The sequence below is a fragment of the Eschrichtius robustus genome, chromosome 19, assembly GCF_028021215.1.
Source record: "Eschrichtius robustus isolate mEscRob2 chromosome 19, mEscRob2.pri, whole genome shotgun sequence".
NCBI classification, from domain to species: domain Eukaryota; kingdom Metazoa; phylum Chordata; class Mammalia; order Artiodactyla; family Eschrichtiidae; genus Eschrichtius; species Eschrichtius robustus.
This window is the reverse complement of record NC_090842.1, coordinates 65,410,510-65,435,043: the sequence shown is the minus strand read 5'-3', so window position 1 is coordinate 65,435,043 and position 24,534 is coordinate 65,410,510. Positions and strand designations below refer to the sequence as shown.

Below are 24,534 nucleotides of genomic sequence, written 5' to 3'. Positions count from 1 at the left end.
TGAAGTACTTTTCCAAGATCTCAGATAAAGAGGAGGAAGCACACAAACATCAAACAAATGTCAAAAATATTTAATGGGAAATAATTTGTGAATTACATTAAATCTAAAATTTCTGGTGTCAGGAATTCCCTGGCGGTCCAGTGGTTAGGACTCTGCACTTTCACTGCCGAGGGAGCAGGTTCAATCCCTGGTCGGGGAACAAAGATCCCAGAAGCCATGTGGCGTGGTCAAAAAAAAAAAACCATAAAAATAAAAAAATTAAAATGCTGGTGTCAAAGATTTAAATAATTGAGACTCTATTATATGTAGAAAAGAACGACATGAGTTAATTATAGAAGGCCACCAAAGCTAAGTTCAGAAGTCAGTAATTATTTATAGAAAAGTAGAAATTGGACATATTAAGATTTATTTCAAACTCCAAATAATTAACTGTAAGAAAGAAAAAAAAAAAAAGTAAATCCAGTCCAAAAAAAAACCCCCAAGAGTTTTAACATTTCTTTAAAGAGGCACCTTGTGGTGATAGGCGTTTCTTTCCCCACTTCTCCTCTACCCCATGTCAGGAAAAGGGAAGGGGGTGACGGACAACTGTCTGAGTCAAGTCACTGCCCCCGGGCTGAAGAGGAATTACAAAAGGGTATTATCTTCTGAAACAAATGATTACTAAATGCACAAACCTCATAGACAGTTTTGCAATTGTCATCCTCATCTGTATAACTAACCTGAGGCAACAAATTTGAAATTTATTAGATTCTGAAGCCACAAATCAATTTATCACAAATTAATCATCCATATCCAAAGGCACCGCCCACCTGAATCCAGTTTCCCCCCCCTCTAAATACACTACTATGTATTTCCATTTCGTTCTGTTTATCTATCTCCCTATTTCTCTTTCTTTTTGTTCCCCTCTGCTCTACTGGTGTTCCTGCCCTCCTATTTCGACTCTCACACGTGTCATGCCTGCTCTCCAACTTGTTTCCCCTCTTATTTCTCTTTCCCCTCAATCTTTTTTTTTTTTTAAGATTTTTTTAAATTAATTAATTAATTTATTTATTTATTTTCGGCTGTGTTGGGTCTTCGTTTCTGCGCGAGGGCTTTCTCCAGTTGCGGCGAGCGGGGGCCACTCTTCATCGCGGTGCGCGGGCCTCTCACTACCGCGGCCTCTCCCGTTGCGGAGCACAGGCTCCAGACGCGCAGGCTCAGTGGTTGTGGCTCACGGGCCTAGTTGCTCCACGGCATGTGGGATCTTCCCAGACCAGGGCTCGAACCCGTGTCCCCTGCATTGGCAGGCGGACTCCCAACCACTGCGCCACCAGGGAAGCCCCTCTCCCTCCATCTTTGACTGCCTTAAATCTCTCTGTCTTTCTGCCTTTCTTTCCCATCTCTGCTCCCTCTGTGCCTTTGGGGGTACACCCCTTCTATCCCTGTTAGGCTCACTTCCACCCCATTCTCGGGCACCCCAGGTGGCTATGCTTCCTTCCAGCTTGCTCTCTTCCTCTGCTCCTCCAATCACTAGTTTTCCTGCTTCTCTCCCAGCATCATGATGCCCTGAATGCCAAGTTTCCAACTCCTTTATCCTTGCCCCCGACGCTCTGCGTGAAACGCTTCACCACTGTTGTTCCCCCTCCTATCACCGACTCAGGACTCCTCTCCCTGTGTTACTCTCCTACCCCTTCAGATCCTGTTTCAATTACTTTTTTTATTTTAGAGAACTGTGACTTTCAAGGCTAAATTTCTTTTATGTTACTGTCTCTTTGCAGGATCCTCAGCCGTCATCTATATTCTCATCGGTTTTCCCACACTCTTCTCTCCTCACTTTTTCTGTTTTTCTCAGCCCTTCTGTCTCTGCTTCTCCTGATCCCCCTCGCCTACCTATTTGCAAGGATGCGACTGAAAAAGATGCCTGCCTACCGGAAGAAAACATTTTCCAATTGCGCTGAAGACAGAAAAACAATGGCTGTCACATGGCTGACCCAGGTCACCTCCACAACGGGATAAGGGGAAGGACCGACTACAAAGGGGAGGTCTGCAGAGCAGGACCAGCCACAGGAAGACGCAAGGGTCTGGAAGGGTGGAGGGGGCGTGGCGAGCTCTCCAGAATCCCAGGACCAGGGAGAGGACGCGGCCTATCCAGGAGCGGGGAAGCCAGCACTGCCCTCCAGGGGCGGAGAGGTCGAGGCTGGGGGGGTAGATGTAGCAAAGGGTATTTACTTATTTATGCAGCACACGGTATCTTCGTTGCCACGTGCGGGATCTTCCCTGCTGCCTGCGAGATCTTCATTGCAGCATGCAAGACCTTTAGTTGCGGAATGCAGGGAACTTTAGTTGTGGCATGCGAACTCTCAGTGGCCGCATGTGGGATCAAGTTCCCTGACCAGGGATGGAACCCAGGGCCCCTGCATTGGGAGCACGGAGCCTTAGCCACTGGATCACCAGGGAAGTCCTGGTAAAGGGTTTCAAGCAAGAGAATGTCGAAAGGCAGCTCCCACGTGGACGAAAGGCAGAAAAGCCAAGGGCAGGGACCAGCTTCAGGGTGAATTTAAACCCAAAGGAAAACATACACGACCTGGAACGGACCTGTAGGTGATATCTGGATTTACTTGTATCCCGGATGCTGGGATACAAGGTCGAGCCTTTCCCAAGACCCTGAGGACAGAATAAGGGGGACCACGCAGCACAGACTTACAGAAAAGGAGACTGTGAAGTGTGAACTTCACCCCGTGTTCTCCAATTCCGATTCCAGAAGAAAGTGTGGGCGGAGAGAAGCAGGGCTGGGAGGGGGTGGGGGTGGGGCAAGTAGGGAGATTAGGTCAGCGCAAGGAGGACTGCAGGGCTAACCCGGGGAAGGAGGTGCTTCCCTGGACCTTGACCTGTTTAAGTTAGTGACAGTTTTTGGTGTTTTTTTAAAAATTTATTTATTTTTGGCTGCGTTGGGTCTTCGTTGCTGCGCGCGGGCTTTCTCTAGTTGCGGGGAGCGGGGGCTACTCTTCCTTGCGGTGCACAGGCTTCTTGTTGCGGTGGCTTCTCTTGTTGCAGAGCATGGGCTCTAGGCGCACGGGCTTCAGTAGTTGCAGCACGCAGGCTCAGTAGTTGTGGCTCGCAGGCTCTAGAGCACAGGCTTAGTAGTTGTGGCTCATGGGCTTAGTTGCTCAATGGCATGTGGGATCTTCCCAGACCAGGGCTCGAACCCGTGTCCCCTGCATTGGCAGGCAGATTCTTAACCACTGTGCCACCAGGAGAGTCCTCTGTGACAGCTTTAAGGTAAAAGCTTAAAATTTTGTGGGCCACTTACGCTGGAAGCTGTTTCCGCGAGATGAAAACGGTTTCAAAAAAGCTGTTTTGCCAGCAGGTTGCGCCCATATCCTGCTAGCGAGGAGAAAGCAATTCAGAGGCCTGGAAACTTGGGTCTCCAAGTGGTTGCTGTGGGGCGGTGGATTCAGAAATATTTCCTGCACTGGGCGTTTCTCTGTATTACAAACTAGAATAACAAATACAAAACTCTCCCTAAGTAGTAAGTGCTACTTCTTACTCACACCCTGAAGAACAGCTTTTCCATTTTCTCTTCACATTCAAGCAGGAGGCCAAACTCAACACTCTGCTCAGCTCCAGAGACTCAGGGACAAGACCTAGCATCTGAGACTGGAGGACTAAGTCATGCGAAGTTTATCTCCTTATCACAGAAGTAAGCTGGTGAGGACTTCCCTGGTGGCACAGTGGTTAAGAATCCACCTGCCAACGCAGGGAACATGGGTTCAAGCCCTGTTCCGGGAAGATCCCACACTCCATGGAGCAACTAAGGCCGTGCGCCACAACTACTGAGCCTGCGGTCTAGAGCCCACGAGCCACAACTACTGAGCCCACGTGCCGCAAATACTGAAGCCTGTGCGCCTAGAGCCCATGCTCTGCAACGAGAAGCCACAGCAATGAGAAGCCTGCTCGCCGCAACTAGAGAAAGCCTGCGTGCATCAACGAAGATGCAATGCAGCCTATAAATAATAGAGGCTCAACTTAAAAAAAAAAAAGCTGGTGAGACATGAGCTACTTTTTTAAGACTTTTTTTTGATGTGAACCATTTTTAAGTCTTCACTGAGTTTGTTACAATATCGCTTCTGTTTTGTTTTGATTTTTTCGCCGCGAGGCATGTGGGATCTTAGCTCTCCAACCAGGGATCAAACCCACACCCCCTGCATTGGAAGGCGAAGTCTTAAACACTGGACCAGCAGGGAAGTCCCTAAGCTACTCTTTATTGACGTGATGAAGGGTCTTCTGTTTTCTGTTACTTGGGAAAGAGAACCACATGTGACTTGTCATTTGCATTGGGCATGGAGACAGTACACACATGTGGATGAACTGGATATTATGTTAAATCTTTTCCAATGCAGACATACCTGCTGGTAAGTCTTCATGTAATCCTGCAGAGGACCAATTGAGGATGTATCGAATCTAAATGAGTATACAATAACTGACCTGAATTATCCAATAAATCTTTCTTTCACATCAACACTGTGGGGAAATACAATTACGAACAAAACCAAAATGTAAGACCAATAAATTTCCTCCACGTAGGTTAATAGGGAAAGGAAACAGCTTTACTATTGAATAATCATTACTCATGATTACAACACACAACCCGCTTCATATCCTGATTCAGCCACTTGCTGGGATGGAACTGAATGAGTCTTTAAACCTGTCTTTGTCCTAAATTCCTTCATTTCTGAAACGAGAATAAGTACTTTTTTCAGAGATGAAAATTCAGTAAGTTACTATGCATAACGCATTAATAACAGTGACTTGTATTTCAAGTGTAATATGAAAGACAATAGAAATAAAAATTAAGATCACTTATTAAAGGGGACTTCCCTGGTGGTGCAGTGGTTAAGAATCCATGCTCCCAATGCAGGGGACCCAGGTTGGATCCCTGGTCAGGTAACTAGATCCCACATGTGTGCCGCAACTAAGAGTTCACATGCCACAACTAAGGAGCCCTCCTGCCACAAATAAGACCCAGCAAACCAAATAAATAAATAAAAAAAAAATTTTTTTAAAGATCACTTATCAAAGAATCTATATTATTTTGTTTAGTAACAAAGTCTAAGTGGAGCATAATGGGTATCAGTTGTCATGCTAAAAATAGCACAAATCTTATTTTCTCTGCAAGGAGCTCTGCCTTTGAATGTCAATATATCACTGGGAAATGGCAGAATGGCTTCCAGGCATTTGGCAATGGAGATTGTCTCCTTGTTACAAACTATAGTTGGACTCTTGGGGTCTATCTCATTAATCCTTTTGGTTTCACTGTGTGCTTCCTAAACTCCACATACTGGATTTTGAAACACCTGACCACAGCCAACTCCCACATTCAAAGATTTCAGTTTACCCTCATGACATTCCAAAATGAACTAAAGTCCTAAAGGCTTCCACGGAATTAAAGTCCTAAAGGAACTCCCTTCATATATACAGTGCCTCTACTTTCTACCTCTCATTGAGTTATGTTCATTTTCATTTCACAGGAATCCTAAAACAACCCACTGATTTAGCGATCCTTTGGTTTAAAACAAGGGAAATAAGTGGGGAAAGAAAAAAGTAATGCTAAGAAAAAACTGTATTCAAAAAAAACTTTTTTTTTGGAATTCCTTGGCAGTCCAGAGGTTAGGACTCTGCTCTTTCAATGCAGGGACCGGGTTCGATACCTGGATAAGGAACCAAGATCCCCTAAGCTGCGTGGTGCAGCTAAAAAAATATATATGTATATATTACAGTAGAAAATTAACCATGTAACATCACATTGCTTAATACCACAATTTAAAATTGAGATTTTAAGAGCCTATCGATAATTGCTCTTCTAGTAAATTGCTTAGTTATATTATCTGATAAACACTTCCAAACACCCATTTTTTATTAATCTAGGATAAAAATACCTTAGGCAATTTATTTAATATTTTATAAGCATTTTCAACAACCATATTGCACAATGAGATGAATGTGTGCTGCAAACAAAAAAATGTAATAAATCATTATCATAAAGAAAAGTGTGGTGTTCCTTATCAAGAAATCAGGAGTTTTAAGAGCAAATATTCACTGTTTTGTCAAACAGTTAGACTCCATTTTTCAGTGTTTGACTACTGACACCTTTTAACCTTCGGGACATCTTCTTCCCATTCAGCCTGGGCAAGCTGATAAAAAAAGCCTGAAGGGTCCCCTTCTTTGATTCAACCTGGAAGTTTAAACGTCAAGCCTCATCAAGTAATTTCCTTAACACATCAAGCCAATCACCATTCCCTGTCCTCTCAAACCATTTTTTGAACACCTTGGAAGTCTCCAACATGTGCCTAGAAAGCTGAATTATGTAACATTCTCCTAACACTTCAATGTCAATATCACCCTCAATAACCAAACCAAACTTTGGGTGGGGTTCCACACTATACTCCAGTAAATGACCACAAGTGCAAACTAGCAAAAACAAAAAAATGTTTTAAGGGTGAATATATGAAATTTCTCGTTTCTCAAACAAAAACGTTCCCATTGTATAATACTCATTTTTAAAAGAAAATCCATGAACACTGATCCTTTAAAATTAATACACTGATGGACTTCCCTGGTGGCACAGTGGTTAAGAATCCGCCTGCCAATGCAGGGGACAGGGGTTTGATCCCAGGTCCGGGAAGATCCCACATGCCACGGAGCAACTAAGCCCATGCGCCACAACTACTAAGCCTGTGCTCTAGAGCCTGCAGACCGCAACTACTGAAGCCCACACGCCTAGAGTTTGTGCTCTACAACAAGAGAAGCCACCGCAATGAGAAGCCCATGCATCACAACAAAGAGTAGCCCCTGCTCACCACAAGGAAAAGCCCACGGTCAGCAATGTAGACTGCATGCAGGCAAAAAAAAAAAAAAAAAAAAAGCACTGAGCTCAAAAAGGACAAAAACATTGTATGATTTTTAAATTTTCTAATATTTTGCATGTATTTACTATATTGCTATTTTCCCATCATATAAATCAAGGTGCATGTCATGAGATTTATGTAAAGGACAAATGTGAAATTGCATGATTTTTAAATTTTTAGTATTTTGCATACACTTACTACATTCCTATTTTCTCTTCATCTAAATCAAGGTGCAGGGGGCTTCCCTGGTGGCGCAGTGGTTAAGAATCTGCCTGCCAATGCAGGGGACAGGGGTTCGAGCCCTGGTCCACATGCCGCAGAGCAACTAAGCCCGAGCACCACAACTACTGAGCCTGTGCTCTAGAGGCCTCGAGCCACAACTACTGAGCCTGAGTGCCACAACTACTGAAGCCCAAGCACCTAGAGCCTGTGCTCTGCAACAAGAGAAGCCACCGCAATGAGAAGCTCGCGCACGGCAACGAAGAGTAGCCCCCACTCGCTGCAACTAGAGAAAGCCCGCGCGCAGCAACGAAGACTCAACAGAGCCAAAAAATAAATAAATAAAATTAAATCAAGGTGCATACCATGACATTTATTTAAACACATGAAAGAACAAGAAAAAATACATTCATATACTGCATATTCAAGAATGGGGAGCAGGTATTAAGGAGCATTAAAAAAAAATAAAACAGTCCCAAGGTGGAGAACAGCTGTAATGTTCTGTTCAGTATGGACTGTCTTATGATTAGTGAGATGTGAGCCCCGAGTAAAGTTTTCTCTCCCATTCATAACATTTGTGAGGTAATCTCCAGAATGAATTCTTCGGTGAATAAATCCCTTGCTTAAAGGACAGGACACAATAATTACATTTATCTGGTTTCTAACCATAATGAATTTTCTAATAAAGCCTCAGGTGGAGACACCGGCTAAAAGCCTTGTCACATCAAAACATTATTAAAGTCTCTCACCAATATGGATTACCTGATGGTATTAACTTAGGCTTGAAAGCACACTGAAGAATTTGCCATGCTCATTATATCTGTAAGACTGCTCCCTAGTATGTAATCTCCAATGACTTGATAGGGTTGAACTTTGACTAAAGGCTTTGCCACACTCATTACATTTGTAAGGTTTCTCTCCAGTATGAATTCGTTGATGCCTTCTAAGGACTGGCTTCTCATGAAAGGCTCTGCCACACTCATTACATTTGTAAGGTTTCTCTCCAGTATGAATTCGTTGATGCCTTCTAAGAGCTGGCTTCTCACAAAAGACTTTGCCACAGCTGTTACATTTGTAAGGTTTTTCTTCAGTATGAATTCTCTGATGAGCTGCAAGGTTTCCTTTCATACTAAAAGCCTTGCCACACTCATTACATTTGTAAGGTTTTTCTCCATTATGAACTTGTTGATGCCTTCTAAGGGTTTGCTTCTCACAAAAGAACTTGCCACACTCATTACATTTGTGAGGTTTCTCTCCAGTATGAATTCTCTGATGATGCACAAGGACTGATTTTTGATTGAAGACTTTGCCACATACATCACATTTATATGGTTTTGCTCCTGTATGGATTATCTCATGTTTCCTGAGGCCTGTTTTAAAAAAAAAAGGTTTTCCCACACAAATTACATTTGTAAGGTTTCTCTCCAGTATGAATTCTCTGGTGATATTTAAGGTATGAATTTTGACCATAGACTTTGTCACATACATCACATTTATATGCTTTTGCTCCTGGATGGATTATCTCATGTTTCCTGAGGTCTGTGCCACAAAGAAAGGTTTTCCCACAAAAACTACATTTGTAAGTTTTCTCTCCAGTATGAATTCCCTGATGACGTTGAAGGGATAGATTCTGACGATAGACTTTGCCACATGTATCACATTTATATAATTTCTCTTGAATGTGTGTTATCTGATGTCTTTTGAGGTATGAGCCGATAGGAAAGGTTCTGCCACACTCATTGCATTTGTAAGGCTTCTCTCCAGTATGAATTCTCTGGTGAACTGCAAGACTTCCTTTCTTATCAAAGACTTTTCCACACTCATTACACTTGTAAGGTTTCTCTCCAGTATGAACTCTTCGATGAATTACAAGGTATGAATTTCGGCAAAAGACCTTGTCACATACATCACATTTATGCAATTTCTTTCCTATATGGATTCTCTGATGACTCCTGAGATTTGAGACCTGATGAAAGGTTTTGCCACACTCATTACACTTGTAAGGTACGTCCCTGTGTGGGCTCTGGTCTTGTGTCAGTATTGAAGGATGCATAAAATCACTCCCATATCTATTAGAAATGTTGTTTTGGACAGGAGGAGAAATTCCTTGAAGTGGTGAAAATGAGGAACTACTGCTGATACTCTTAACAGCTTTATTAAGTTCATCAATTTTCTGTTTACTTTTAAACTTATGCAGTTCATCCTGAAGGCTTAACACAAGTCTACTTCCAATAGGCTTGTTTTTTGCATCCCTTCCACCATGTGCACTTCTATCAGTGACACCTTGGTGACAGGATATAGGGATATTTTTGTAACTTCTTCCATAATCTCTCCACTGAAAACCATGGTCATACATATTTTCCTGAATTTCCGGGAGGTAAAAATGTTTGATTCCCTGGTTTTCATGTCTTCCCAACATCAATGTTTGGAATACTCCACCTCTATCGGTGTTTGACTTTAGTTGTAATTTCTTGATCACATGTATATGAGAGATAGCTACAAGACATAAAGAAACATACATGACCTACTCATTACAATGCATGAGTAAATGTTTCATGTTAAATACATGATATTATACCAAAAGTAATACTTATAAACAGTCAGTTATGAAACTGTGCAACCATGATGTTCAAATTTTTGGAAACACTAAATAGGATTACTTACTAAAGAAAGTGATAACACGTAATTCAAATTAAGTTTAGGGTAGCCTAGGGGATTGGGATTGACATATATACACTAATACATGTAAAACAGATAAGTAATAAGAACCTGATGTATAGAAAAAAAAAAAGTTTAGGGTAGCCTTATTTGAAACACACTATGACAAAACATTCAAATTGGAAAAACTTATATGAGCTCTCAAAAAAAGTGTTTTTCCACCATGACCACAAAGAACATAGCAATTAACATTAAACACACAAATACCAGGAGTTTAGAGAAAAAACTTCTGGGGAGATGCAAGAAGAAGTGACCCATGGAACTAAAAACATTATTCACTCATCCCTACTTGAAATGGTTTCTGAGTCATCATAACTGCACATAATGATTTAGGTTGTGTCCTGAGAAAGTTGTTCAATGGATGAACGGGGATCATTTTTACAGTGTGAGTAATGAGGCAACTGAAAATACTGAAGTTAAAAGAAAAGAACTGGCCTAGCAAGTAACATAAGACTGCTCCATTTTTAACAGTGGGAATTAATAGTATAGGTATGGAACAGAAACTGAAGACATTTAAAAAGGGAGAAAATGAAGCATTATAGAAACAAAGCAGGTTTACATCTATCACATTGTTTCCTATGTAAGGCATGAACTGAATATTCCATAAGTCCCATTTCCATGCATATATTCACAAAGAGCACACATAATATTCCATAAGATGTACAAGAATGTTCTTAGCTGAAACTTGAAGGAAAAGCCAGAAGAAGGCCATCAAAAACAGATGAATGAGTTTATGCTATACACAAACATACAGATATAAAGAAATCGAAAACTATTAAAAGTTCCTCAACATATTTTAAAAAGAACAAAACTATCATATAATGCAGCAATTACAGTGTTGGCAATATATCGAAAAAAATGAAATCACTGTCTTAGAAGATACCTGCACTCCCACATTCATCAGAGCAGTAATCACAATAGCCCAGGCATCAAAACAACCTAAGTGTCCAACAGATGAATGGGGAAAAACCCTGTGAGATATACAGAATGTAATATCATTTACCCATAAAGAAGAAAAAATTCCTACTATTCTTAACAATACAGATGGACAACAAGGGTATAGACTCAGTAAAATAATCCACAGAGAAAGAATAATACTCAATAATCTCACTTATGTGTAAAACATATCAAAAAAAAAAAAAAAAAAGGCCAAACTAAGAGCCACATAGAGTAGCATAGTGATTACCAAAGGTTAGGGGTTAGTAGAATGGGAAGATATTCGTCAAAGGAGTAAATTTACCATTTTAAGTTGAAAGATTTCTACATATTTAATGTACAGTATGGTAATTATAATTATCAATACTATACTATATGCCTGAAAGTTGCTAAGATGGTAGACCTTAAATGTTCTCACCACACATAAAAAACTGTAATTATGTCACAGATGAATGTATTAAGTGACCTACCACGGTAATCATTTTGCAATATAACTGGATCAAATCATTACCCTGTACACCTTAAACTGATAAAATGATATATATTAATTAAATTTTAATAAATCGGGAAAGAGAAAATACAAATAAGTAGACAAAAAAGGTCGTGGTTTACCAAGTAAATAAATTTCAAGAAACTTAAAAAATAAATGATTTAGAAGTAGAAAATATGCCCAAACTAGCAGATGTAAAAAGCATTAGATTACAAATCAATGAAATAGAGAATAAAAACTACATAAAATCACAAGCTCACAACTTGGTTCTTACCTGCATCTAGAATAACTACCAAAAAGAGTAAAGACTCAAATTACTGAAATCAGAAATGAAAGAGAGGACATTACAACTGATTCGACAACAATCAAGAAAATTAGAACAAAATATTAAGACAATTCTATTCCTAAGTATTGGATAAACTAGAAGAAGTGAATAAATTCTTAGAAAAACAACCTATCAACGCAAACCAAAGAAGAAATTAAAATCTGTATGAACTAGTAACGGAAAAAAGATGGAATCACTAATCAAAAACCATTCAACAAGAAAGGCCAGATACATTCACTGCAGAATTCTAGACAACATTTCCAAACAATTAAAAATAATCTTCCTTAAACTCTGCCCCAAAGAAACACAGAGAAAGGAACAGTTGCCAACTCTATGACACTAGAATTACTCTAATAGCGCCAGACAGATATTAAAAAAAAACACAGACTAAAATCTCTATAATGAATAATGATGCAAAAAGCATCAATACAACAATAGTAAGCTAAACTTAACACCAAATTAAAAGGATTATATACGATAAAAAAAGAGAATACGTTCTTGAAATGTCAGGATGCTTCAACATATGAAAACATTCAGTGTAAAATAATACATTAAGAGAATGAAAAAGAGCAATGCGGGTCCCGTGAGCGCGGCGGGCAGCGCAGGCCGGGCACTGGCCGCACTGCTGCTGGCCACGTCTGTGTTGAGCGCCGCACTGCTGGCCCCCGGCGGCTCCCCGACGCCAGACTTAGGAAAAAAAAGGCACTTAGAGCTGAAGATGGACCAGGCTGTGCTGCTCATCCATAATGAACTGCCTGGGACAAACTTGACCGTCTACTGGAATTTTGATCACTGTTATCATTGCCTGCTCCAGGTCCTGGTCGACGTCTCCTAGAGCAGGAAACCCGGGGAGCCCAGCATTGAGGCCGTGGCTTGTGAGCACCCAGCACGGATCCATCCTGCAGCTTAATGACACCGCGGAGGAGAAGCAAGTTTGTAGGCTGGAATACAAATCTGGAGAATTTGGAAACTATTCTCTCTTGGTAAAGCACACCCATGATGGAGTCAATGGAATTGCGTGTGACCTGGTCGTTAATGAGAAGCCAGTTGACAGTAACCTTCCTGTGAGTATCGCGTTCCTTGTCGGCCTGGTGCTCATCATTGTGGCGTCCTTTCTAAGGTTCTCGCTGAGGGAAATTTACTAAAGAGAAACTTTGACTGAAACCACTGAACACAGGGCATAACAACACACAGAGGAACTTCTAACAGCCACCGGATCCAACGGGTCCTGGCCCCCCATCCCAGGGTCCCCAACAAGGTGCCTCTGCTGCACCCCACTGGGCGGCCCTCCATCCACCCCCAGTCTCCCTTCCTCAGGGCCCCGCGGGTGGCCTCTCGCCAGGACGATGGGCGCCGGCAATGCCCGCTCCCCCTGGGGCAGCCCCTCCCCCTCTGGCCCACATGCCCGGGGCCTGGCCCTGCCCTATGGCGGGCACAGGACGGTCCCACAGCAGGGCACGCACCACCAAGCCGAGGACGTGGAGTCCCGAGGAACAACGGGGTGGCCCAGCAGAGCACAGGCCCCGGGGTCCTCCCGCAGACCTCCTGCAGCCCCGGTCCAGGTCTTCCTTCCCAAGGTCCCAGGTGGGCTCCCAGATCCTGGGGTGGGCGCTGGTTGTGACCTCGTCCATCCCATCCTCCCCGCCGGCTCCTGGGACTGGGCTCGGGGTCTCCGCGCCGGGCCAGGGTTGGGGGAACTGCTCAGAGGAGAGCACACTCACATTTCCACAACAAGAAGCAGTGCTGGGCCTGAATCTATGCCCAGAAAGCACACGTTGAGCTCACGACACTGGCCCACAGAGACCAGAGCCTTGGCTGGCACGTGGCGCACCACAGGCCTCCGCGGGGGGACGATGGCTAGGGTGTGTGTGTTGGGGGGAGGGGAGCGGGGGCTGGGGGGGTTCCTTGACACCTGGGTCCCTCTGGGGCCTACAGGGACACATTTGGGCTTGCCAGCACAGGGAGTAGCCTGCCCCACAGGGGGACACTGAATAGGGGTCCCCTCTAGGGAGGGAGGCCCAGGCACCTTGAGTGGCCCCTAACATCTCCCAGGCCAGTGTGGGTGGCAGCCATCTGCAGGTGCCCCTCACCTAGGCCGGGGCTGGCCACTCAGGGCTGCTGCCAAGTGGCAGGCTTTGGGGCTGGCCTTGGCATCGGCAGCTGGTGAGTTGTGGTTCTCCAGGCCAGTCCCAGGTCTCCAGTGGCCATGCACAAACTTAGGTAGAACAAAACACTCCTCCCTCCCGCCAACAAATTCCCTTGGACCCTGCCCGGACCCCCCTCCCCTCCTCCTCCTGCCCCTCGTCCTCTTCTCCTTGTCTCCCTCCTCCGTCTCCTCCCTCTCCTCCTCCTCCTCCTTTGGAACAAACGCTTCCCTGCACCCCCCACTCCCACCAAAGCCAGTTGTGGGGTACTGGGCCACCAGGTACTCAGCGCCCTGCCTGCCTGCCAAGCTGAGCCGACGCTCTCGCCTGGGATCGTCTCCTCACAGCGTTTGCTGTCCTTGTCCCTACTGCCCTTGCAGGCTGCAGGGGGAAGAGACTGCCCCCGGCCCTCACTTGCGCAGAGGCTCCAGGGGGCTGCCTTCCTGGGGCGGGGCTCCCCTCGAGCGGTGTAGATGATCCTGAAGACGGGCTGGACCCTGCGGTGTCCCCTCCGGGGCACCTCCTCTCTGCCCCGCAGCTCTCCCTGGCCAGCGCCAGTGCTAGCGCTGGCTCCTTCCGGGAGGGGCGGCCCCAGGGGAGGCGCCTCGAGGCCCCGCGTGGCCTGGGGGCCCATCAGCATCACTAGCTCAGAGCCCACGGGTGGGCGTCTGAGGGTGGCCGGAAGACAGGGCTGATGCCAGAGCCCCCGACTATACCTTTCTCAGCCTCTGCTGTGTTGGGGTCTCCGTCTGAGGCTCGGGTACCCCTCGTGCTGGGTATGGTGGCTCCCCGCTTGTGTCGCCGGTGCCTCCCTGAGCTGACTTTGGCTTGGTTGGTGGAGTCCCTTCCAGCTGGTGGATGCCGAGGGGGCTGGGCCTGGGCCTGGCTGCCCTGCCCCTCTGCCCCAGTCAAAGCCCCCACTGTTCCTGCGGACTGCCCCTTCCCCTCGTTAAAATATCTGGGTTGCCTGCTAGGGGAGGGGGTGCCTGGATATCCTGAGCCTATGCTTCCTCGGGCTTGGGGTGGCTCATGGCCCCAGCCCCCATCTCGTTTCCCAACTTCTCAGCTGCAAGCTGAGGCTTCTGCTTTGCTGGGGGCTGGTTCTCGGCCCTAGGACACGCTGCCTGGCTGTGGCATTCCTCTCCAGTCCCGCAGAGGCACGGCACCTGCCTGCGCTTCAGTGACAGGGTAGCCCCTTCCTGGACGGTCTCAGCGCTGCTCCCACGAAACAGCCATGCTTGCACCATGACCGGACGGGCTGGGACACTGGTTTCTGCCAGTACCTGGGGGCCAGAGGCCCTGCGGCGCCTTCCCACTTGCCTCTGCTTCTCCCTGGCCACTGCCATGGTGGCCTCCCACTCCTCCTCGTCTCGAATGAGCTTCAGTAACTCCAGGAAAGTGGGCGCACACCCTCGCTGCTCCAGGAGCTTGAGCTTGCCCTGGAGGGCGGTGCTCATGGAGGCCTGAGCCAGGATGTGTATCAGGCGAATCATATCTGCGCTTCTCACTGACCAGGGGCTGTGCTGCAGGGTGTTCTGCAGCAGGGGCTCTAACCGTAGCAAAAAATCAGAGACTTTCTCTCCGGACTTCTGGCATGTCTGGAGGAAGTTTAAATGTGAGGTTCTATAGTCCCCTTTACTCCTGAAGATCTGCTTCAGGGTGTCCAGGCACTGCTCCACAGTCATGGAGTCACTGTTGGCCCGCAGCACCTGTATGAGGGACAGGGCGGGGCCCTCTAAGCTTTCTAGGAAACGCCGCTGCTTCCCTACCTCAGGCACCTGCCACATCTGCATCATCTCAGTCACCTGCTCTAGCCAGGCTTCAAAGTTCTCTTCGCCTGGGCCTGGGAATGTGCTTCCCGAAAACACCTTCAGTTCTGGGTACCACATGCTTTCTTTCAGAGGCTGCGGGACTGGTGGCTCGACTTGAGCCAAACCTTTTGGCTCTACGTCCTCAGGGTAAGTGCTATGCCCCAGGGTATTGACCACATCTACCATTCTCCGGCCCTCCTCTTTCAGGAAGTAGTTCAGTCTGTTGATAAATTCATCATCTGGGCTACGGGGCTTCACCACCACTTCCCAGGTACCTCCCCTTCCTGGGATCTGATTGGGCATCGTAGCAAAATTGACCTCGTCAGCCAATTCGATGAAAACTGCCTTAGAGTTGTCTTCCCTTCTGAACATTCTGCCCAGCACACTGTAGGCACACAGGGGCTGTAAGCCCGCCTTCAGGGTCTCTGTCATTTCCTCTTCACTACACTCCACAGGGATGCCCACGATCAGCACGGCCTTCCTGGGGTCCAGGTCCATCCCCTTGCACCAATCCTCCAACAGATGCACAGCCATTGCTCCCACTACCTATGGACTGATCTAATGCTAGGGGCAGTGATCAGCTCACAGCATCTGACCAGGACTCAAGGAATTCTGAGTCAATGCCAAGTATGAAGGCAGAATCGTTCCGGGTTCCCACAGCCTCTGCTTGCCGTGGCCTCCTCCTCAAAGTCCAAGGACTCTTCTGTGTGTACTGGAGGTGCCTGCTGGAGATGCCTGCAGGCCGGGGCGCCTGTGCACCACGCCACCGCGCGTCCGTGGCCACTGCTCGCGTGGCGCATTCTCCTGTAATTGATTTCTAATCTCATAGTGCTGTGGTCAGAAAAGATGCTTGATATGATTTCAATTTTCTTAAATTTACTGAGGCTTGATTAGTGACCCAAGGTGTGATCTATCCTGGAGAATGTTCCGTGTGCACTTGAGAAGAAAGTGTAATCTGCTGTTTTTGGATGGAATGTCCTATAAATATCAATTAAATCTGAAAAAAAAAAAAAAAAAAGAGAATGAAAAAAGGACTTCTCTGGTGGCAGAGTGGTTAAAGACTCCGCCTGCCAATGCAGGGGACATGGGTTTGATCCCTGGTCCAGGAAGATCCCACGTGCCATGGAGCAACTAAGCCTGTGCACCACAACTACAGAGCTTGCGCTCTAGAGTTTGCGAGCCACAACTACTGAGCCCGAGTGCCACAACTACTGAAGCCCACACGCCTAGAGCCCGTAATCCGCAACAAGAGAAGCCACCGCAATGAGAAGCCCACGCACCACAATGAAAAGTAGCCCCTGCTCACCGCAACTAGAGAAAGCCCGCACACACCAATGAAGACCACACAGCCAAAAATAAAGAAATAAAATAAATAAATGTATACAAAAAAGAGAATATACAAAAAAAAACCCTACATGATGGTCTCAATTGATGCTGGCAAAGCATTTGAAAAAAGTCAACAGCCTTTCATGATAAAGATACTCAATAAACCAAAAAAGTTTTAAAAAGCTACCTCAACACAATAAAGGACACGTATTGACAGCACACAGCTAACATTATGCTCAATGGTGAAAGACTGAAAGCATTCCCTCTAAGATCAGAAACAGGACAAGGATACTTGCTCTTACTTCTAAAAACTTATTCCTGGAAATCCTAGTAGGAACAAGAACAAGTAGGCAAAAAAAAGAGATAAAAGGTATCCAAATATAAAAAGGAAACAAAATTATCTGTTTAAAACCAATATGATCTAATTTGTAGAAATCCTGAAGATTCTGGAAAAAAACCAAAAAAACAAAAAACCCTGCTAGAAATACTAAATTACCAGACATTTAATCAACATGCAAAAATCAATGTATTTCTATACAACAAAAATTCCACCATGAGGGGGCTCTTCCCCAATCAAACACTCACATGGAAAATAGAAAACAAAAACACTAATAGTAACATCAAATACATAGACCTGATGATAAAATTAATAAAATCAAGACCACTTGTTACCCATAGAAATGTACAAAATGAAAGCAGCAGTGCTGTAAACAAAAAAATGATAGCTCACCATTGATAAAGTATCATTCCACAAACTGTCTCATTAAGACGCCTCAAAATTAGCTGTGACAGTATAATGAACAATGGCATGCACAGGCAACAAAAAATATGGCATGACAGTTGAGTCAATAGCCTAACATGAGAATGTGAACTTGGACAATGTTATCCCTAGGAGAAATTCCTATACCATTTCTTGAGGCTCAAACAATGGGAATTATTACATGTGAGCAACATTGTCACAGTGCCTTTGAGACATGTTTTGGTGATATGCCTCAAAACCAGAAAAAGAACTGCAAAGACTTATCAGGATCTTACAACATAGGAGGGAAAGTATTCTCCATCAAAAATTTTCTGTTACACAGCAAACTCATTCCACAGTATCCACCAGAAGTTGTCCATTAACTACAGGTACATTATCAAGGAAAGAAACGAGATAAAATTTCAGTCCCTAGAAGCACGTCTTTCAAAAGCAACTTTCAAAGGCAAAATCATGCAAACTTAGGAGAATATTAAATCAGAAAGAATATATATTTCCTAAGTACAGCAGTAAGAAAGGAAAAAAATATAAGATATGGGGTTCAGATATTATGGGTCCTTGACATGGAATCATGAGCTCAACCCATAGATTCCAAGATAGAGCCAGAAAGATTCATATGTTCTCCCCATGTAGGACTGGGGATTAAAACGAGGATCTCTCTGTCCACCATCTTTAGAGTTTCCCTAAGTTACAATAACAGAAGATCTAATGCACCTCCCTATTACACACGTCCCTGATGGGTGTGGCAAAGTCAGAACAGAAGAAATGGCCAACGGATCTAAACAAGCAGACAGGGCTTGAGAAAGCTCCATGCAGGTTCTGAGGTGCCAGATGGAATGAAACAGCAAGCAGTGTTTTCCCATCTTATAATTAGATCTTCTAAAAAACATCAGATGGGGGTGTAATCCAGAAAGGCCCAGGGACTGGAGTCTGGAGGCATCAGCTCTGATCTACATGGACTGAAAACTGAGCATTCAAGAGAATCAAGTCCAAAAGGAGAGATGAGAGAGCAAGAGACCCCTTTATTTTAAAAGTTTCCAGTTGGGTGTTTTAAATACTTAAGCACCGGAAAAAACTCCTGGTGTATCTATCATGAAGTGGGCAGACCATCTAAAGAAATGGCACATTTAAACTCCTGAGACCTGAGACATCAAGGCATTGAGTTCAGTTAAGCGAGACATGGGATTCCAAAAGGCAAATAAGGGTAAATGCAAAGTTACCCTCCCAACACTTGGAAGGAAGTTATCCTCACCCACAAAGATCAGGCTCCTGTAGGTCTCCAACATCACGTCCCTGTACAAGGCCCTCTGAGCAGGGTCCAGGCATTCCCACTCCTCCTGAGAAAATGTGATGACCACATCATTCAATGTCAACTGACCCTGAAAGAAAAAACACATTTCACCAAGTGTGAAAGAGTTTATTTGTGTATTCCACTAATAAAACACTGATTCAGGGGTTTCCCTGGTGGCGCAGTGGTTAAGAATCCGCCTGTCAATGCAAGGGACACGGGTTTGAGCCCTGGTCCGGGAAGATCCCACAGGCCGTGGAGCAACTAAGCCAGTGCACCACAACTACTGAGCCTGTGCTCTAGAGCCCACGAGCCACAACTACTGAGCCCGCATGCCACAACTACTGAAGCCCACACGCCTAGAGCCCGTGCTCCACACCAAGAGAAGCCACCACAATGAGAAGCTCACGCACAGCAACGAAGAGTAGTCCTCGCTCACTGCGACTAGAGAAAGCCCATGTGCAGCAACGAAGACCCAGTGTAGCCAAAAATAAATAAATAAATTTATATATATAAAAAAATACTGATTTAAAATTAGAAAAGTTATTACTATTATACATTAACAGATTAAGAAAAAAATTATCACAATAATAAAGTTTAAAACTTACTGGAAAATTAAAAACCATTAAAAAAAAAAAGGAAAAAAATATTGCAATTAAGCAAGAACATTTCACCAAACATGATGATCAGAAGGAAACATTCGGAGAGAAGTTAACGCTCTTACACTGTTGATGGGAATATAAATTGATGCAGCCATTATGGAAACCAGTGTGGATGTTCCTCAATAAATTAAAAATGGAGTTGCTATATGTTCCAGCAATTCCACTCCTGGGCATATATCCAGACAAAACTATAATTCAAAAAGATACATGATCTCCTATGTTCACATGATCATTATTTACAAAATTCAAGACATGGTAACAACCTAAATGTCCACTGACAAATGAATGGATAAAGAAAATGTGGTGTATATATACAATGGAATACTACTCAGCCATAAAAAAGAATGAAAGAATGTCATTTGCAGCCACATGGATGGACTTAGAGATTATCATACTAAGTGAAGTAAGTAAAAAGACAAATACCATGTTATCACTTATATGTGGAATCTAAAATACGACACAAATGAACATATTTATGAAACAGAAATACAGAGAACAGACTTGTGGTTGCAGGATTGTGGTGGGGGGAGGATTGCAAGTTTGGGATCAGCAGATGCAAACTAGTATATATAGGATGGAGAAACTACAAGGTCCTACCGCAGAGCACAGGGAACTATATTTAATATCCTGTGATAAACCAGAATGGAAAAGAATATATATATGCATAATTGAGCCACTTTGCTGTACAGCAGAAATTAACACAACATTGTAAATCAACTACACTTCAATAACATTTAAGAAAAAAAAAAAAACAGAAGGAAATACTCAGTGCATTCCCACTGACATTACAGTGCAGTGAAGGGGGCTGGCCAGGGCTCCTGACTTTCACCACTGTACAGTGTGCCTGAGCAGGGACCACTAGAGGAAGTAACAGGAGGAAAACAGAGAACAAGAGCAAGACACAGAGACAGCATGTCAGAGAGTTAAAAATGTTAACATTCACAAATCTAAGGACACAGAAAAGCTAAAAGTGAAAGGATGGAAAAAGATATTACGTCCCAAAGATAGCAGGAATGACTGCATAATATCAGACAAAATGAATTAAAGAGAAAAATTGACATAAGACAGAAAGGACATTATATTATCATAAAAAAGGGTAACTCTCAAAGATATAACAATTATAAATATTTAAACACCTAACAGAGTTCCCCTGAATACCCCAGTGTTAAGTACCAGTGGAAGCAAAGAGAAGACCAAAAGGAAACAGAGCACCTGAACAACACTACAGACTCACAAGACCACAGAGATCACCCCATCCAACAAAAGCAGAAAACACATGCTTCTCAAGCACACATGAAACATTCTCCATCACAGACTACATGTTAGGCCACAAAGCAAATCTTAGCAAATTCAAGAAGACTCAGATCATAAAATGTATTTCTCCAAACATAATGAAACCAAACTTCAAAAAGCCAGCAGAAGGAAAACAGAAAAATTTCAAAAATGTAGAAATGAAACAATTCATTTTTAAACCAATACTTGAAAGAAGACAAGGAAACTTTTAAAATATCTAAATGAAAGTAACAACACAACATACTAAAAATTATACCGTCAAGCAGTACAAAAAGGAAAGTCTACACTGCTAAACATCTACAACAAAAAAGAGAAGAGAACACAAATCAGGAATATATTCACTACAAGGAAGGAGAAAAAGAAAAAACTAAACAAAAAGTTACTAGAAAGAAACAGAGAAGAAAGGTTAGTTGAGAGATAAATGAAACAGAATGTAGGAAAACAAAATAAAAATCAAACAATCAAGAGTTGGTGTTTTAACACTAGGCAGGAAACAGATTGCAACTGATGTCACAGAAATGTTTTTTAAAGGAAGATAAGGGAGAACTATGAACAGTAATGCCTACAAATTACATAATCTAGAAGATACAGGTAAGTTCTTACAAACGTCAAACCTAACCAGGCCTAATCATTACAAAATAAAAAATCTGAATAGAATTTTAACTGGGAGATTCAAGCAGTAATCAAAAATCTCAAACAAGGAAAAACCCAGGACAAGATAGCCTCACTACTGAATTGTACCAAACATGTACAGAAGAATTGCCTCTAATCCTGCTAAAATCTTCTTGAATAGTCTCAGAGGGAACACTAGCAAATTCCTTCTATGGAGCCTGCTTAACTCTGATACCAAAGCCAGAAAAAGATGCAAGAAAAGAAAACTACAAATCCAATATCCCCCACATATACTGATGCAAAATCCTTAACAAAATACTACAAAATCAAATTCAACAGCACATGAAAATGTATTCAGATCAACACCAAGTACATTTTATTCCTATAATGCAAGGCTGACTCAACATAGAAAAATCAATTAATGTGATATAACACGTTGACAGAATAAAGGAAAAAACCCATATGATCATCTCAATTGATGCAGAAATAACCCACTTAACAAAATGCAGCAACCTTTCAAGATATAAACCCTCAACAAACCAGAAACAGTAAACTATCTCGACATAATAAACACCAAATATGAAAAGAACACAGCTAACATTATACTCTACAGTCAAAGACTAAAAGGTTTTCCTCTCACATCAGGAGGAAGGCAAGCATGCACACTCTCTGCTATGCACACTCACTGCTATTCAACAAAGTACTGAAAATCCTACCAAAGCCATTAAATGGAAAAAGAAATCAAAGATACTCAAACTAAAGAAGTTATCTTTTTTTGTGGGTGACAAGTTTTATACGGACAAACCACAAAGACACTACAAGAAAACAACTATGTCGGGACTTCCCTGATGGCGCAGTGGTTAAGAATCCGCCTGCCAATGCAGGGGACACGGGTTCAAACCCTGGTCCGGGAAGATCCCACATGCCCCGGAGCAACTAAGCCCATGCGCCACAACTACTGAGCCTGTGCTCTAGACCCTGCGAGCCACAACTACTGAGCCCATGTGCCACAACTACTGAAGCCTGCGCGCTCTAGAGCCCGTGCTCCACAACAAGAGAAGCCACAGCAGTGAGAAGCCCAAGCACCTCAAGGAAGAGTAGCCCCCGCTCGCTGCAATTAGAGAAAGCCCGTGCACAGCAACGAAGACCCAACACAGCCCAAAATAAATAAATAAATAAATAAATTTTTAAAAAGGAAAAGAAAACTCAACTATGTCAAAAAAATTTTTTATTTTTTTTTTATTTTATTTTTTTTTTTTTTATTTTAAGAATTTATTTTAAGTGAAATAAAACACACGTCACATACCCTTTACCATCATCACCATTTTAAGTGCACGTTTCTGAGGCATCAGATATATTCACTTTCTCGTGGAGCCATCACCACCATCCCTAGAACTTTTCATCTTGCAAAACCAAAATTCCACAACCATGAAAGTCTCATTCCCCATTCCCTCCCACTGCCCCTGGCACCGATATCCACTTCAGGCCCTGAGTTGTCGACTCCAGGGCACCCACTGGAGTGGAATCCTGCAGTGTTTGCTGACGGGTCATTTTGGAAGAGCTGACTTTCAGTCTGAAGCTCTGCCTGTCTGCATCTGAAGAATCTGCATTTAAGGAGAGGGTGTATGAGGAAGGGGGTGTATGCGGGACAAAGGTGTCCGGGGTGCAGGTGAGCCAGGACCTGACCAGCTGCCTTTTGGGTCCTCTGGTCCCATCTCTTGGTCTGTGCCTCATCTGCATCATCACTGTCCCCGCTGGCACCGCTGGGGTGTTGTTGTCTGAGTGAGAGTCCCCTGGTGCCCCTGCTCTCCTCCCCTCCTCCTGCTGGTTGGGGAGGGAACTGCTTGCTGTGTGGTCTCTACTCCTGAGGCATGAAGGACCCTGTAGCATGGACCTGCAGAGTGTGGGGTGTGGTGCCAAGAGCATGGGGCCCACATAGGACACGACATCGGGGCGTGACAAGTGCTAGGGCTGCCTCATCACTGACAGGGAATGTTGCCCAGATCCTGCTCGAGAGGGCGTGGTGGGTGGCCTGGGACCCTAGAGGCCCCATTCCTATACTGGAGCTTGGAGAGTGCATCCCCATGGGCTCCAGATTCACCCCATATCTTCAGCCATATCCCTCTGTCCTGTCTTTGAACTCAGGAAAACGAGCTCTCTTGTCCACAACATAGGCCTGGTCCTGTTGATATTAGGAAAAGTTGGATAAAAAAATTAACATGCAAAAATCAGACAAATTTCTAAATGGAATGAAAAATGTCAAAAAAAAAATTAAGAAAACAATCCCATTAACTACAGCATTAAAAAGTATAGAATACTTAGGAATAAATTAGCCAAGGAGGTGAAACACTTGTACACTGAAAACTACAAAACTTGTTAAAAGTAATCCAAGGAGATACACACAAATAGAAAGATATCCTGTACGCATGCACTGGAAGACTTAATATTCTTAAAATGACCACAGTCCCAAAGTGTTCTATAGATACAACAGAATCCCTGTCAAAATTCCAATGGCAATATTTGCAGTGACAGAAAAAAACATGGTAAAAAAACATGCTTTGCAGTAATACAAAAAAACATGGTAAAAAAACATGCTAAGAGAATCTCAAAGGACCCAAAATGGCCCAAATACTCTTGAAACAGGAGGGAGATGGAGAAGGCCCTTTTTGAATATCAAAACATATTACATACAAATTAATCAAGATGGTGTGGTACTGGCATGAACACAGACACATAAAGCAAAGGAACAGAACAAGAATGCTCACAAATAATCCTTGGCATGTATGTAAAATGTACTCACCAAGTGTGGTAATACTACACAATGGAAAAAGGACAGTCTCAGTAACAAATGCTGCTGGGAAACTGGATATCTACCAGCAAAAGAATAAAGTAGGAACCTTACTTGCATAAAACAGAAAAACTTCTCTGTCATGAAAAAGGCAATCAACAGAGTGTAAAGACAACCCCTGAGAAATGGAGGGGAAGAAAATGACTTGAAGAATCCAGAGAATTTTGTTGATTTCATAGTTTAAAATCGATGATGGAATAAAACACCCTCTATCACTGATG

The 24,534-nt window shown here is 43.6% G+C and overlaps 2 protein-coding genes and 1 pseudogene across 3 annotated transcripts; 1 reads left to right on the top strand and 2 right to left on the bottom strand.

Annotated features, from left to right (window-relative positions):
* Positions 1 to 7,874: 7,874 nt before the first annotated feature.
* On the bottom strand, positions 7,875 to 9,459 carry LOC137752489 (zinc finger protein 160-like). Its single transcript, XM_068527179.1, has 2 exons — positions 8,511 to 9,459; positions 7,875 to 8,473 (listed from the first exon to the last, which is right to left on the bottom strand). Exons 1-2 carry the CDS (start codon positions 9,457 to 9,459, stop codon positions 7,875 to 7,877), a joined length of 1,548 nt encoding a protein of 515 aa, XP_068383280.1.
* Positions 9,460 to 9,467: 8 nt separating this feature from the next.
* Positions 9,468 to 16,399, bottom strand: LOC137753019 (paraneoplastic antigen-like protein 5). 2 transcript variants are annotated; one of them, XM_068527975.1, is made up of 2 exons: positions 14,433 to 16,399; positions 9,468 to 9,599 (listed from the first exon to the last, which is right to left on the bottom strand). In XM_068527975.1, the coding sequence occupies exon 1, from the start codon at positions 16,059 to 16,061 to the stop codon at positions 14,718 to 14,720; it is 1,344 nt and encodes a 447-aa protein (XP_068384076.1). In that variant the 5' UTR covers positions 16,062 to 16,399; the 3' UTR covers positions 9,468 to 9,599; positions 14,433 to 14,717. The 2 variants fall into 2 exon arrangements, with proteins under 2 accessions (XP_068384076.1, XP_068384077.1); XM_068527976.1 differs by having other exon boundaries at positions 9,543 to 9,599; positions 15,000 to 16,399.
* Positions 12,132 to 12,789, top strand: LOC137753545 (heparan-alpha-glucosaminide N-acetyltransferase pseudogene; annotated as a pseudogene).
* Positions 16,400 to 24,534: the final 8,135 nt, after the last annotated feature.

Coding starts and splice junctions, on each gene's coding strand:
- LOC137752489 (XM_068527179.1), bottom strand. CDS start 9,459: ATGTATGACCATGGTTTTCAGTGGAGAGATTATGGAAGAAGTTACAAA. Junction 8,474..8,510: donor TGGAGAGAAACCTTACAAAT/GTAATTTGTGTG, acceptor TTTTTAAAACAG/GCCTCAGGAAACATGAGATA.
- LOC137753019 (XM_068527975.1), bottom strand. CDS start 16,061: ATGGCTGTGCATCTGTTGGAGGATTGGTGCAAGGGGATGGACCTGGAC.